At 43.6% G+C, this 16,534-nt stretch overlaps 1 protein-coding gene across 1 annotated transcript; it reads left to right on the top strand.

The window, feature by feature from the left end:
- The first annotated feature begins 3,156 nt into the window (after positions 1 to 3,156).
- Positions 3,157 to 14,726, top strand: LOC124263691 (low-density lipoprotein receptor-related protein 4-like). The gene is made up of 9 exons (XM_046698353.1): positions 3,157 to 3,260; positions 6,237 to 6,377; positions 6,857 to 7,024; positions 9,119 to 9,311; positions 9,561 to 9,782; positions 10,596 to 10,714; positions 13,520 to 13,662; positions 13,923 to 14,064; positions 14,455 to 14,726. The coding sequence occupies exons 1-9, from the start codon at positions 3,158 to 3,160 to the stop codon at positions 14,583 to 14,585; spliced, it is 1,362 nt and encodes a 453-aa protein (XP_046554309.1). The 5' UTR covers position 3,157; the 3' UTR covers positions 14,586 to 14,726.
- Positions 14,727 to 16,534: the final 1,808 nt, after the last annotated feature.

Here is a 16,534-nt window from a genome sequence, read left to right as displayed (position 1 = left end):
TCCCGTGACTGGTCACAGCAGTGTGTAAACCCTCATATTGCTCCTTGTAGCTTCTGAGATATCCCCTGTGACTGGTCACAGCAGTGTGTTAACCCTCATATTGCTCCTTGTGGCTTCACAGATATCCCCGTGACTGGTCACAGTAGTGTGTAAACCCTCATATTGCTCCTTGTAGCTTCACAGATATCCCCGTGACTGTTCACAGCAGTGTGTAAACCCTCATATTGCTCCTTGTAGCTCCACAGATATCCCCGTGACTGGTCACAGTGGTGGTAATAAACCCTCATATTGCTCCTTGTAGCTTCACAGATATCCCCGTGACTGGTCACAGCAGTGTGTAAACCCTCATATTGCTCCTTGTGGCTTCATGATATCCCTCGTGACTGGTCACAGCTGTGTGAGTTCATCTCGCCCTCACGGTACTTTGTAGCTTCACAGATATCCCCGTGACTGGTCACAGCTGTGTGAGTTCATCTCGCCCTCACAGTACACCTTGTAGCTTCACATATATCCCCGTGACTGGTCACAGTAGTGTGTAAACTCTCATATTGCTCCTTGTGGCTTCACATGATATCCCCGTGACTGGTCACAGTAGTGTGTAAAACCCTCATATTGCTCCTTGTAGCTTCACAGATATCCCCGTGACTGGTCACAGCAGTGTGTTAACCCTCATATTGCTCCTTGTAGCTTCACATGATATCCCCGTGACTGGTCACAGCAGTGTGTAAACCCTCATATTGCTCCTTGTAGCTCCACAGATATCCCCTGTGACTGGTCACAGTAGTGTGTAAACCCTCATATTGCTCCTTGTAGCTTCACAGATATCCCCGTGACTGGTCACAGCAGTGTGTAAACCCTCATATTGCTCCTTGTAGCTTCACATGATATCCCCGTGACTGGTCACAGCTGTGTGAGTTCATCTCGCCCTCACAGTACACCTTGTAGCTTCACAGATATCCCCGTGACTGGTCACAGCTGTGTGAGTTCATCTCGCCCTCACAGTACACCTTGTAGCTTCACAGATATCCCCGTGACTGTTCACAGCAGTGTGAGTTCATCTCGCCCTCACAGTACACTTTGTAGCTTCACAGATATCCCCATGACTGGTCACAGTAGTGTGTAAACTCTCATATTGCTCCTTGTAGCTTCACATGATATCCCCGTGACTGGTCACAGTAGTGTGTAAACCCTCATATTGCTCCTTGTAGCTTCACAGATATCCCCGTGACTGGTCACAGCAGTGTGTTAACCCTCATATTGCTCCTTGTAGCTTCACAGATATCCCCGTGACTGGTCACAGCTGTGTGAGTTCATCTCGCCCTCACAGTTCACTTTGTAGCTTCACAGATATCCCCGTGACTGGTCACAGCAGTGTGAAAACCCTCATATTGCTCCTTGTAGCTTCACAGATATCCCCGTGACTGGTCACAGCGGTGTGTAAACCCTCATATTGTTCTCTTTGTAGCTTCACAGATATCCCCGTGACTGGTCACAGTGGTAGTGTAAACCCTCATATTGCTCCTTGTAGCTTCACAGATATCCCCGTGACTGTTCACAGCAGTGTGTAAACCCTCATATTGCTCCTTGTAGCTTCACAGATATCCCCGTGACTGGTCACAGCAGTGTGTAAACCCTCATATTGCTCCTTGTAGCTCCACAGATATCCCCGTGACTGGTCACAGTAGTGTGTAAACTCTCATATTGCTCCTTGTAGCTTCACAGATATCCCCCTGACTGGTCACAGCAGTGTGTAAACCCTCATATTGCTCCTTGTAGCTTCACATGATATCCCCGTGACTGGTCACAGTAGTGTGTAAACCCTCATATTGCTCCTTGTAGCTTCACAGATATCCCCGTGACTGGTCACAGCTGTGTGAGTTCATCTCGCCCTCACAGTACACCTTGTAGCTTCACAGATATCCCCGTGACTGTTCACAGCAGTGTGAGTTCATCTCGCCCTCACAGTACACCTTGTAGCTTCACAGATATCCCCCTGACTGGTCACAGCAGTGTGTAAACCCTCATATTGCTCCTTGTAGCTTCACAGATATCCCCATGACTGGTCACAGTAGTGTGTAAACTCTCATATTGCTCCTTGTAGCTTCACAGATATCCCCCTGACTGGTCACAGCAGTGTGTAAACCCTCATATTGCTCCTTGTAGCTTCACAGATATCCCCGTGACTGGTCACAGTAGTGTGAAAACCCTCATATTGCTCCTTGTAGCTTCACAGATATCCCCGTGACTGGTCACAGCAGTGTGTAAACCCTCATATTGCTCTTTGTAGCTTCACAGATATCCCCGTGACTGGTCACAGTAGTGTGTAAACCCTCATATTGCTCCTTGTAGCTTCACAGATATCCCCGTGAGTGGTCACAGCAGTGTGTAAACCCTCATATTGCTCTTTGTAGCTTCACAGATATCCCCGTGACTGGTCACAGCAGTGTGTAAACCCTCATATTGCTCCTTGTAGCTTCACAGATATCCCCGTGACTGGTCACAGCAGTGTGTAAACCCTCATATTGCTCTTTGTAGCTTCACAGATATCCCCGTGACTGGTCACAGTAGTGTGTAAACCCTCATATTGCTCCTTGTAGCTTCACAGATATCCCCGTGACTGTTCACAGCAGTGTGTAAACCCTCATATTGCTCCTTGTAGCTTCACAGATATCCCCGTGACTGGTCACAGCAGTGTGTTAACCCTCATATTGCTCCTTGTAGCTTCACAGATATCCCCGTGACTGGTAACAGCTGTGTGAGTTCATCTCGCCCTCACAGTACACCTTGTAGCTTCACAGATATCCCCGTGACTGTTCACAGCAGTGTGAGTTTATCTCGCCCTCACAGTACACATTGTAGCTTCACAGATATCCCCGTGACTGGTCACAGCAGTGTGTAAACCCTCATATTGCTCCTTGTAGCTTCACAGATATCCCCGTGACTGGTCACAGCTGTGTGAGTTCATCTCGCCCTCACAGTACACCTTGTATCTTCACAAGTGTTAATGTATGCTATTTTATGCAACTCTGCCACCCAACTACTGTTGACTGTACCCATCCAACCATTAAGGACGGAACAAACTGAAATAGCTGTGGACGTGCAAACTTCTTTTTGTAGAACTACGTGTACTGGGCGGACCTGAGGCGCGAGGGAAGTCATGAGGATGTACAAACAATCAGGAGGAGACAAGCTTATGGCTCTCGGCAGCGCTGTTGATCCACATAGTGTGAAGCCGTTCCATCCTGATATGCAACCAGAAGGTATGAGTGTATATGAATCTTGCTACACTTCCCGTCTATATTTTATTGAAATTATATCCAAGGTGAAAGACAAGAGCATGCAATCATAGATTTCAGATTTAATACCATGGAACATAACCGTGAACACGCATGGCTGTAGTGGCGATGGCAGTGAAGGTGAAGTTGGCAGTGAAGGTGAAGTTCGAGGTAAAGGTGAAGTTGGCAGTGAAGGTGAAGTTACCGGTAAAGGTGAAGTTGACAGTGAAAGTGCAGTTCGCGGTAAAGATGAAGTTAGCAGTGAAGGTGAAGTTCACGGTAAAGGTGAAGTTGGCAGTGAAGGTGAAGTTACCGGTAAAGGTGAAGTTGGCAGTGAAGGTGCAGTTCATGCGGTAAAGATGAAGTTAGCAGTGAAGGTGAGGTTACCGGTAAAGGTGAAGTTAGCAGTGAAGGTGAGGTTACCGGTAAAGGTGAAGTTGGCAGTGAAGGTGCAGTTCGCGGTAAAGATGAAGTTAGCAGTGAAGGTGAAGTTACCGGTAAAGGTGAAGTTGGCAGTGAAGGTGAAGTTACCAGTAAAGGTGAAGTTGGCAGTGAAGGCGAAGTTCATGGTAAATGTGAAGCTGGCAGTGAAGGTGAAGTTACCGGTAAAGGTGAAGTTAGCAGTGAAGGTGAGGTTACCGGTAAAGGTGAAGTTGGCAGTGAAGGTGCAGTTCGCGGTAAAGGTGAAGTTGGCAGTGAAGGCGAAGTTCATGGTAAATGTGAAGCCGGCAGTGAAGGTGAAGTTACCGGTAAAGGTGAAGTTAGCAGTGAAGGTGAGGTTACCGGTAAAGGTGAAGTTGGCAGTGAAGGTGCAGTTTGCGGTAAAGATGAAGTTAGCAGTGAAGGTGAAGTTACCGGTAAAGGTGAAGTTGGCAGTGAAGGTGAAGTTACCAGTAAAGGTGAAGTTGGTAGTGAAGGTGAATTTCATGGTAAAGGTGAAGTCGGCAGTGAAGGTGAAGTTACCGGTAAAGGTGAAGTTAGCAGTGAAGGTGCAGTTCGCGGTAAAGATGAAGTTAGCAGTGAAGGTGAAGTTACCGGTAAAGGTGAAGTTGGCAGTGAAGGTGAAGTTACCGGTAAAGGTGAAGTTGGCAGTGAAGGTAGAGTTACCGGTAAAGGTGAAGTTAGCAGTGAAGGTGAGGTTACCGGTAAAGGTGAAGTTGGCAGTGAAGGTGCAGTTCGCGGTAAAGATGAAGTTAGCAGTGAAGGTGAAGTTACCGGCAAAGGTGAAGTTGGCAGTGAAGGTGAAGTTACCGGTAAAGGTGAAGTTGGCAGTGAAGGTGAAGTTACCGGTAAAGGTGTTGTCGGCAGTGAAGGTGAAGTTCACTGTAAAGGTGAAGTTGGCAGTGAAGGTGAAGTTCGCGGTAAAGGTGAAGTTGGCAGTGAATGTTCAGTTTGCGGTCAAGGTGAAGTTGGTGGTGAAGGTGAAGTTCACGGTAAAGGTGAAGTCGGCAGTGAAGGTGAAGTTGGTGGTGAAGGTGAAGTTCGCGGTAAAGGTGAAGTTGGCAGTGAAGGTGAAGTTCGCGGTAAAGGTGAAGTTGGCAGTGACGGTGAAGTTGGTAGTGAAGGTGCTGTTGGCATTTAAGGTGGAATGTGGTCAGCAAATAGAAGAATGAATATTTTAAAGAATGCCAAAGTTACACCATGTTGTCCCTCATAAGACATATGCTCGACAAGATCATTAATGAAAAGAGAAAACAACTTCGGGGACATCTGACAGCCCCGTACTGCACTGGATAAAGGTGGAGTAACCACCAGGAAGAGATATACATGATTGGACACTTTGATAAATATTTCTAATAATTATAAATATCTTTCCTTTAACACCACCATTCGAGAGCTTAAATAATAAACCTTTACGATAGACTCAAAGGCAGCTTTTAAATCAATAAAGGCACAATAAAATCTACCACGCTTCTCCGACAAGTATTTCTGAATGAGAGTATCAATAATGAATGTATTATCAGTTGTTTGAAAGCCTTTACGGAAACCTGCCTGTTCTTTGACAATAACATTCTCCTCCGTAGACCACAATAAGAGCCTATTGCATATTATTTTAACAAAAACATTTACCCGCCACATCAAGAAGAGTAATAGGCCTATAGTTACTAGCTTCATTTACACTGCCCTTCTTGTAAACAGGAAGATTAACCCCAGAAGTCCATTGTTCAGGGTAAATACCGGTGGATAATATTACATTATATAACTTTAGTAACATGTCAGTACATTCTAATGGAGCATGTTTAAAAAATTCTATGGGAATACCATTAAATCCTGGAGCTTTACCAGATTTCATTGAGTCAATGGCAGACAACACTTCATTTAAAGTGATAGTCCTATCAAGTTCATCATCGCCATCAGCTGTCATGTTGATAAAATCCTCGTCAATTGAATCAACAAAGCCATCGATAAATTTATAGAATTCAATCAAATTTACACAGTTTTTGCTTTCCTGAAGCAAACATTTAAAGTGATTAATCCAGTCATTTATGTTTGTATTTTTGGAAAGTTTTGGAAAGTATGAAAGTGTTTGGAAAGCTTGGGCTTTCCGTTTACATAACAGTTTATGGTGTTTCTAGGCTGCCATGTACGTCTGTCTTGTCAGCACTACTTTTCGAGGCGTAGAACACGCGCAACCGCCCAAGCGCTGTTGCACGTGCGCTCTCACATTCAGCTTCGTATCAGTTACCTCCCTTCTTATCCAGAGCCAGTAGGAGACTTTCCACAGCCAAGCGCACATGTTTTCATGATGTATGTAAACACAGAGACAGCAGTGTCTACCTTAGTTCATTATAACAATGTTGTGTTGCCGTCTGTCTACCCCTCTAATGAAATATATTTGAACAGTGTCGTGTTTCCCGTCGCCCCTAGTTTTAGTTTTACTATCACAATTGAATCAACTCTGTAACCATCATTAACTTCTTTTTTCATAAACCACCTGAAATCTCGATCTCTTTACATCAGGGAAACCCGCGTGTGGGCCGGATAACGGAGGCTGTCTAATCTGTCTCCCAACTGTCAGGAATGGCTCGAGACACAGCTTCCGGTGCGCATGTCCAGATGGACTGTCCCTTGGTGACGATAAGAAGACCTGTCGTACGCCAAGTACGTTCAACATTCTAAAATGCATCATATTTGATTCATTTAGTGATTGTTTTAGGTATTTCAAATCTTTTGTGGCATCCACGGAAATGCTGAATTATTGTGCTTAAACGTTTAGCGCAGACTCGACCTTTAAACCAAACAGTAATTGGTTGTGGAGTATTGTCATTAGCACTTTAAGATATGGAAAACGTATCAACATGTGCATTTCTCCTATTTGTTTTAGAGTTATGATTCTTTAGTGACATAATCTACAGATTCTGCCAAGCGAAACAGCCTGCCATACCCTTCAGTCATCGTGTCAGTTGTGATATTATAGACAACAGAAATATGTCCATGTTTGATATGACTAAATTACAAGGGCAGAATGCAGCTATTCCTGCATCAACATGTGAGAAACAACTTTGATTACTTAAAAAGTAAACGCATGTTATCGGGCTTTTAAAGCCTTTTTGTGTGTATTTGATAATTGTGCATCCTAGAGGCATGTAAAGCCGGATACGAAGCCGTGGAGGGTGGCTGTAAGGATGTGGACGAGTGCAGCCAGCCGGGTTCCTGCTCCCACACCTGCCACAACACACCGGGAAGCTTTACTTGCACCTGTCGCCATGGATTCATCCTCGTCAACGGAACTCGGTGTCGACATGAAGGTAGCGCTATATACAGCCCCAACAGGACAGGGCATTCGGATAACTGTAGAGGACTTGTCGTAGTTGGGACGTAGTTAGCCATTCTATTGTTAAAATGCAGTGTAGAATCAGGACATACGTGTTCATTACTCTGTGCTGATCACACTCAGGTACAGTCAGGACATAAGTGTTCATTACTCTGTGCTGATCACACTCAGGTGCAGTCAGGACATAAGTGTACATTACTCTGTGCTGATCACACTCAGGTACAGTCAGGAAATAAGTGTTCATTACTCTGTGCTGATCACACTCAGGTACAGTCAGGACATAAGTGTTCATTACTCTGTGCTGATCACACTCAGGTACAGTCAGGACATAAGTGTTCATTACTCTGTGCTGATCACACTCAGGTACAGTCAGGACATAAGTGTTCATTACTCTGTGCTGATCACACTCAGGTACAGTCAGGACATAAGTGTTCATTACTCTATGTTGATCACACTCAGGTGCAGTCAGGACATAAGTGTACATTACTCTGTGCTGATCACACTCAGGTAGAGTCAGGACATAAGTGTTCATTATTCTGTGCTGATCACACTCAGGTGCAGTCAGGACATAAGTGTACATTACTCTGTGCGGATCACACTCAAGTAGAGTCAGGACATAAGTGTACATTATTCTGTGCTGATCACACTCAGGTACAGTCAGGACATAAGTGTTCATTACTCTGTGCTGATCACACTCAGGTGCAGTCAGGACATAAGTGTTCATTACTCTGTGCTGATCACACTCAGGTTCAGTCAGGACATAAGTGTTCATTTCTGTGCTGATCACACTCAGGTAGAGTCAGGACATAAGTGTTCATTACTCTGTGCTGATCACACTCAGGTAGAGTCAGGACATAAGTGTTCATTACTCTGTGCTGATCACACTCAGGTACAGTCAGGACATAAGTGTTCATTACTCTGTGCTGATCACACTCAGGCACAGTCAGGACATAAGTGTTCATTACTCTGTGCTGATCACACTCAGGTACAGTCAGGACATAAGTGTTCATTACTCTATGTTGATCACACTCAGGTGCAGTCAGGACATAAGTGTACATTACTCTGTGCTGATCACACTCAGGTAGAGTCAGGACATAAGTGTTCATTATTCTGTGCTGATCACACTCAGGTGCAGTCAGGACATAAGTGTTCATTACTCTGTGCTGATCACACTCAGGTACAGTCAGGACATAAGTGTTCATTACTCTGTGCTGATCACACTCAGGTACAGTCAGGACATAAGTGTTCATTACTCTGTGGGGATCACACTCAGGTACAGTCAGGACATAAGTGTTAATTACTCTGTGCTGATCACACTCAGGTTCAGTCAGGACATAAGTGTTCATTACTCTGTGCTGATCACACTCAGGTACAGTCAGGACATAAGTGTTCATTACTCTGTGCTGATCACACTCAGGTGCAGTCAGGACATAAGTGTACATTACTCTGTGCTGATCACACTCAGGTAGAGTCAGGACATAAGTGTTCATTACTCTGTGCTGATCACACTCAGGTGCAGTCAGGACATAAGTGTACATTACTTTGTGCGGATCACACTCAGGTACAGTCAGGACATAAGTGTTCATTACTCTGTGCTGATCACACTCAGGTACAGTCAGGACATAAGTGTTCATTACTCTGTGCTGATCACACTCAGGTTCAGTCAGGACATAAGTGTTCATTTCTGTGCTGATCACACTCAGGTAGAGTCAGGAAATAAGTGTTGATTACTCTGTGCTGATCACACTCAGGTACAGTCAGGACATAAGTGTTCATTACTCTGTGCTGATCACACTCAGGTACAGTCAGGACATAAGTGTTCATTACTCTGTGCTGATCACACTCAGGCACAGTCAGGACATAAGTGTTCATTACTCTGTGCTGATCACACTCAGGTAGAGTCAGGACATAAGTGTTCATTACTCTGTGCTGATCACACTCAGGTGCAGTCAGGACATAAGTGTTCATTACTCTGTGCTGATCACACTCAGGTACAGTCAGGACATAAGTGTTAGGTACACTGTGCTGATCACACTCAGGTAGAAACATGTTTACTGCATTGTCACAGCGCAAGGTCCTGCTCCCGCCTTACTTGTCGTGGACTGGCGAAGACTCCGTATGATAGACCAACTAGACTCCCCCACCCCACGGGTGGTCAACATTCGTCGCCATGCGGCCATGAAGCGAGCTGTCGCAGTAGATGTGGACCAGGAAATCGGGCGTATCTTCTGGGCAGATCTCATGTCACATTCCATTAACATGTGAGTTGGGAGGGCCGCAGCGCAATGTACGTATCATACGCCTTTGTTCAGAATCGGTCATTTTTACAAATATCAGCCAATTGTCTCTATTGTCTACCCTGCCATGCAGTATATAGGCATTTTGAAGACTGTCTTATAACTTTGTTTTACAATCACAGTTACATCAGATTTGAAATTTCTTTCAGGGTGTGTTATTCTCAGTCAATGTGTAAACTTGTGAATGATGAATTTTCTTACCTGCTTATTAAGGGCCACTCTGAATGGAAGCACTCTGCTATCACCAACTGTACTGGTTACCTCCGGGATAAGATTCCCCGAGAGCGTGGCGTATGACTGGCTACACAAGGCTCTGTACTGGGTGGACGCAGAGGATGGTGCCATCAGGGTGATCACTCTGGAGACCAGCCTCACCAGGACAGTGCATAGACATCTGGATAGACCACGAGCCCTAGCGCTTGATCCAAATGAAGGGTACCATCATTCAAGCATAACCATCCACTGTGGTTACGTTGTTCATCAGAGATCCTATTCTCGAAACGTTCGTGGACCTAAGAATTCTTAACTTTGATCGTAGCCAATGTGTTAAGAATGGACATAAGAAGTTCGTAGGGCTACGAACGTTTCGAAAATAACTAGCCAGGTGTCTATGGGGACTATTCCCTGTGATGGATAGAACTACTCATAGAGTACCAGGTGCACGGGTGGTCTAGTTGTCTTAGGCTCCATAACACCATGTACACAGTTGCGTCCCTTAGTTTAACTCCAATAACTGTATGTTCGAATCCCATATTCGCCTTAATTGTAAGTTTGTAAGACTAGCATTAGGCACACATTTTTGGGGCCCAGGTTTTATTCACAGAGACGACTTTATGAAGGGTTAACAAAACAGTTGTATGACGGCAACCTAAAGACTGAAACCTATGATTATGGTATATCATGGTAAACTTGTTACTGTTCTTTTCCGGAAATAGAACTCAACTTCAATAATTATATTTTCCATCTTGTCTCCCCAAAAACTGAGAAACCTATGGACCAGAGCACTTCTAAATACCTAAAATGACACCACTTAGGTCAAATGTCGCTTTAAATTAACTGCTCTTTACAGGCCACGTGACATTGTTGTATTAGTACTGACTACGTTGTTCAACTCACAACTCACAGAGCCATGGGCTATACATACAACATTGGCTTACACGGACAATACACATTCTCTTCATCAATCGACCCCTGAGCCTTATGTGTGAAATTCCAAGGCAAACCTTGATTGGTCTTCTGATTTGGCAGACGCTTGTACTTGAGTACTTGGGGGAAGACACCGAGTATAGAGACGAGCGGGATGGACGGGTCAGGGAGGACGGCTATCATCACAACCGACATCGAATGGCCAAATGGTTTGACTATAGGTCAGTTGTCAGAATATACATGCTAATGAAACAAAGACAATGTCTTAAAACATGACCATAATACCCGTTTCACACTTGAGGCGGAATGCTTTTAGAATGAAAATTCCTGGAAATTCCAAATGCATTCTAAAACTTCTTACTCCATTCCGAATGCATTCCAACTATTCGTGTCAATTCTTGTAACATGTTCAAAACTTTCGAGGTACATTCGAAGTGGAAAAATATCGAACAGCATTTGAAGTGCATTCTAAGTATTCTTACTGCATTCAAGCTGCATTTTAAGTATTCTGAACGTATTCGAGGGAGAATCGAAGAGGCAAGCCACTTCAAAACATGCAAGAATGTCCCGAAAGCGACTTGAATGTACTTCGATTGCTGCTGGAATTTAGTTGGAATATTCTTCAAACGTATATTTCGATTGCATTTGGAATACAACTCGAATGTACATCGAATACACCTCGAATACAGTCAGAACGCCCCGAATGCTCTTCAAATTAGCCCTGACGTCACCTCCGAATCGCATGAAAACGTAGCGGTGAAATATTGATATCATTGTTTTTAATTAAAACAAAAAAACAAAAACAAAAAACCACCCGCGAAGGACAGTCATTCAAGCAAAACTAGTGTAAAATTGGAAGTACATTTAATTGAACGTAGAGGACACAAATTGACTGGTAATATCATAACACATTAATATGTTGGTGTCGTATTTCTATAAGAAATCTTATCAATGATGAAAAGTCAGCAAATCGAATGTCGATATGTCACTTATACATCAATCATCCTGTTCTGCCAGGGCACGGCTCCAACTGGGTTGTTGAAGTAATGCTCTAGAATCTCCCGCTGATTCTTCCCAGCCTGGGTGTCTCTGTTTCCTCCTGCAACATGCTGCACATCTTCAAGCTGCGCAAGTTGTCTCCAGCCTCCTGGCACCACGTTGTGTGTCTCATCTTCCTCATCCACCATACCATTGTGGAGATTAGGATAACGAATCCTCATCAAGTTGTGCAGGCAGACACAACATTCAATGATGCCCTTTACAACGGAAGGCCTTGGCAGCATGGTGGTGAGGAGGATTTGCCATCTCTGGGCCAGAATTCCAAATACATTTTCCACTACCCGTCGGCCCCTGCTGATCCTGTAGTTGTAGATTCTCTCGTCTCTCTGGAGAGTCATATGACCATACGGTTTCATCAAGAAGGTCCTTATTCCAAAGGCATCATCTCCCAGAATAAAGCATGGCATACGCTCGTCATCTTGGGGTAAGGGGGACGAATCAGGAAATCCTATGCCCCCGTCTTCAAGACAATCCTTGAGCTCGCACTCGTTAAAGATCTGAGCATTAGAGACACTTTCGTAAGCACCAACGTCCACCCACAGGAACCTGTAATTTCTTTCCACAAGGGCCATGAGGACCACAGAAAAGAAGCCCTTGTAGTTGTGGTATAATGAGCCGCTCTTGGCAGGTTTCCTAATGGCCACATGTTTGTCATCTAAATCTCCTACGACATGAGGAATATTCCACCTGTTTCTGAATACCTCTTCAATGGGAGCCCATTCTTCTGGAGTGGTAGGGCAGATGATAACCTCATCCTTGTATTCCTCCACAATGGCCTTACATACTTCTGGGATGATCAGGCTGACTGTGTTCCTTGCCACGCGGAAGCTGTACATGATGCTTGGGTACCTATCACCTGAAGCCAGGAACCTAAATGTGATGGCTAGCTTCACGCCTGGAGGTAGCGCCTTTCTCATATATGTATCCAGCTGCTTCTGTATTCTTGGTCCCACTCTCTGCACCAACTCATCAAACATGGCAGGCTCCATCCTGAGGTAGTTGAAGAAAGACTGCGTGTCCTCAACTCTGAGCTCCTCCATTAGTCTTGTGTAATGTCCATACAGCCTTCTCATTTCCTCTGTCACCCATGGTCTGGTCTGGAATCTCCTGGGTCTTCTCCTGTTTCTTCTCCTGGTCTCTTCCACATCTCTTTCAATCAGGTCTTGCTGGAGGACAGCAATCTGGAGCAACGCAACATGGTCCAGTGGGTCCATACTGTATAGGAGTTGGGCAGAGACTGATGAATTAGACCCCATCGTGCAACATTCCGGCAGCATTCTTGATGTATTTCGGACATTCGTGTTACATTCTAAGTGCATTTGAAGGATGTTTGAAATATTCGAGCTGCATACTGTTTTAGTTCTTTAACATTCGATCCATATTCGGGGGTCATTCCAAGAGGGTTTTGAATGCATTCTATGTGAATTCGTAAAGCATTCGAGGTACTTTCCAACTGAAATTCGAGTGCCATTCATACAGCAGTCGAACCTGACTCGTACGGCAGTCGAAACTCATTTTAAGTCTTCTTAGTGTATTCTGACGGCATTCTAATTATTCCTACTGTATTCCGATTCACTCGAGCTGCATTCGTGATCTAGTACATTTGGAATCAGCAAGAATCATTCGAGGCGAGTTCGAAGTACGTTCGAAGTATTCCAACAGCATTCTTACAAAGCTTAACAAAATTGTTTATTTTGACATTCTCTCCCGAATGCGGTTCGAATTTTGAAAATATTTTTATTCTGGCTGATTCTTCTTGATTCCTGCCAATTCGAAATAAGTGTGATGGACGCTCAAGTGAATTATATGGTTATAAATAATATTGTTGATGTGCGCATGATTAAAGTAATATCTTTTAAACATGTCCAGGTTTTATCAAAGACATTGCGAGAAATGCAATATTTACCTGCGAGGCAGCATGTCCTTTCACAACATTTTACTTTTTCACCATCTTAAATCTTTCCCAGACTATGGTGAACGGCGTTTAATGTGGACTGACGGGAGCATAGGTGTTGTCTACAGCTCCGACATGGACGGCAGTAATCGAAGAGTACTATTTTTCAGCCATAGTGAACAACATCAACATATGTTCTCTGTGGCTGTTATAGAGGTACGGTGCTTTACTTACAGGCATTGGGTATATCCCATATAAATGAAATTGTTTCCAGATGTGGCTTTACCTGAAGAAAAGCGACTGTATGGCCTAGACCCGTTTTTAATGGTCATTTAATTTAATTTAAGACAAAAAAGGTGTGTGTGTGCGCACCACATACGCACTCACGCATACACACGCACACACCTGGATCCGCCTATGAGTACAAGTTCCCTATGTTTCGATCCATATATGTTCAGGATTGCATCTTTGTACAGGATTACGTCTACTGGACAGACTGGAGCCGACGGACACTCTCCAGAGTCCTCAAGACTGGTGGTGGCATGAGGACATATACCACGGTGGCGTTCAGAAGACCAGTAGATGTCAAGGTCATACATCGTTACACACAACCCAAAGGTACACATGGGAAACACGTTCTTTATTTCTGTCTCCACGGGATACAAATGACTATTCCAGCAAGTGACCAGTTGTATAAATCATTCTTGAGAAATTCTGAAACAGCTTTCAGATTGGTCATAAGGACTGGGTTTTTTAAAGCTTTGAATGTTAAGTGTTCTTTCGTATTTGACATATAGTTTCAACCTCTCTGGAGTGTATACTTGCTTGTGTCATAAACTAGGGGCATGCACTCTAACATCGTAGAGGGATGACGGAAGTTCTGGTGCGACAAACCAGTCGATGCTACTGGCAGTTGGTGTTAGCAATATTCGATTGAACAGAAAAGCATGAACATAAATCTACAGCCTGCGTTTTACACTCACATGGCATATGTAATTGTAATTCCAGGCACAAACCGATGTGGCATCAATAATGGTGGGTGTTCCCACATCTGTTCACCTGCTGCTGGCGGGAGAATGTTCACCTGCCAGTGCCCGGATCACATCGACGTCGGCCCCCCGTGTCTGGATCCTGCTTAGAGATATACTTCAAATACACAGTTATACACGATGCCGTGTAACGTTATAAGAATTTATGATTCGTTGGGAAATATCACTTGAGTGTGAAGCATGTGATGTTCATTTACACGCGCACCCCAATAAACATTTATCTCACCAGTAGTTCGCATATTATTGACCTTTAACAGAAAAGTAATATACTCATGGAAACCAATAAGGGAACACATGAAAGTACAAGTGTTCCTTTATTCTATTCCAGGTTTCTTCACAAGATATGTGTTGCACTGTGGGTGAAATTCTGGAAATAAATAAAGGAACACTTGTACTTTCATGTGTTCCCTTATTCATTTCCATGAGAAAAATGTTGCCAAACCAGACACTAGCTGGTAAGTCAATAATCACTGTAAATAAATGATTTTTTTTGTCAGAACAAATGTGTTACTACTAGTCATGGTTATGTAAATGATATACGATCTAGCACAAGTTGTTTGCCATTTAGAAAGTGGTCAAATGCAACATGATACATTTTGGATTACCCCTTCTCAGTAACCTACAACTTTATTAAAGGCATTGAGTATTTACAGCGTCATATATGGGTGCCGTGCCAATTTACACTTGTCAGAGGGGTTAAACAAAATGTGATGTTGACTATCAGTTCTATCAGTTGTCGGACTTCCATTTTTGTGGAAGCAGCTGTGACTGAGTGAGTTGGACAGCTGACTTTGAGTGCTGGCAATGTAGATGCCTTACCATGTTCGTTCGAAGTCCAGATGGGACTCACCCCGAAAAAGTAACAGATTTTGTTCATTTTCTGAGAGTGAGTGAGTGTGGTTTTACGGCGCTTTTAGCAATATTCCCACAATATCACGGCGGGGGACACCAGAAATGGGCTTCACACATTGTACCCATGTAGGGAATCAAACCCGGGTCTTCGGAGCTTTAACCACTAGGGTACCCCACCGCCCACTCTTACTGAGAAAGTGTAATACCAAATATGACATATGTTGCGTTTCACCACTTTCTGAAAGGCACTATGTATTAATACTGTTTCCGAGTTACCTAATACGAGTCGCGATCTTGGCATGACAGATGCTTACATGAGATTTTTTGTTGTTAAAATTTGCGGATGATATGGTTAAGTTGGTTGAATCTGTTGCTGGTTTACAAAGTGGTCTTAATGTTCGTACACAATATTGTCACAAGTGGGACATCAGCCATAACACGTTATTAATATTCCAAGTATGTTATGCATTTATTAAGATGTTTGAAGGTTTTCCAGATATCTACATCATTTTATGTAAGAGAGAAACAGAATTACTTGGAAATGAGAATATTTTCTTGGAAAACTTGTATGTGCCTGGTTCGTGAAGGGTAGGGGGAGGGCATTAAGTACTGTCGGAAATAGATTTTTTTTTGTATTTTCTCATTTATCTCTACAAGTGTGAAATATCTGTGCGGAAATGAGCAATGCGGTTTTTTTCTAAGTCCAAAACGATTTATTTGGAACAAACCATGGCTTTATGCAAATTAGTGTGCGACGATATTGTCTTACAAAGGACACTTTTTAAATGCCCAATTTGAAATTAGACGTAGCTTCATTATAAACGATAGCTGGCGTAAATAATAATAACTTTCATGCTGAAACTATTAAGGATGTAGCTACCATGGAGTCTCACTGTCACAATAAAAGGAAACAGATAGGAGGGTTCGTCTCAAAAGCAAAACCTGGACGGGTGTCGCAGGCGATCGTTGGGGTCGGGCTGGGGGACAGAGATATCAGCTAAGATAAGATAATCTTTTAGGGCAATTATACTGGGGAAGTACACGGCATGTCATAACAATTTACAAATAATATCCAGTCCTGTCGATCTTCGCGATCGGGTGGTCATGCCACCTATATATTTTGAGACATTTAATACGATGCGTTTCTATGGTTATCAGGTATCAAACTCTTTACATATCTCAACATA

Source organism: Haliotis rubra, unplaced genomic scaffold (genome assembly GCF_003918875.1).
Source record: "Haliotis rubra isolate DU_JTF1 unplaced genomic scaffold, ASM391887v1 Scf894, whole genome shotgun sequence".
In the NCBI taxonomy this organism is placed as follows: Eukaryota; Metazoa; Mollusca; class Gastropoda; order Lepetellida; family Haliotidae; genus Haliotis; species Haliotis rubra.
The sequence above is the reverse complement of the archived record's forward strand: the minus strand, read 5'-3'. Positions and strand labels throughout refer to the sequence as shown.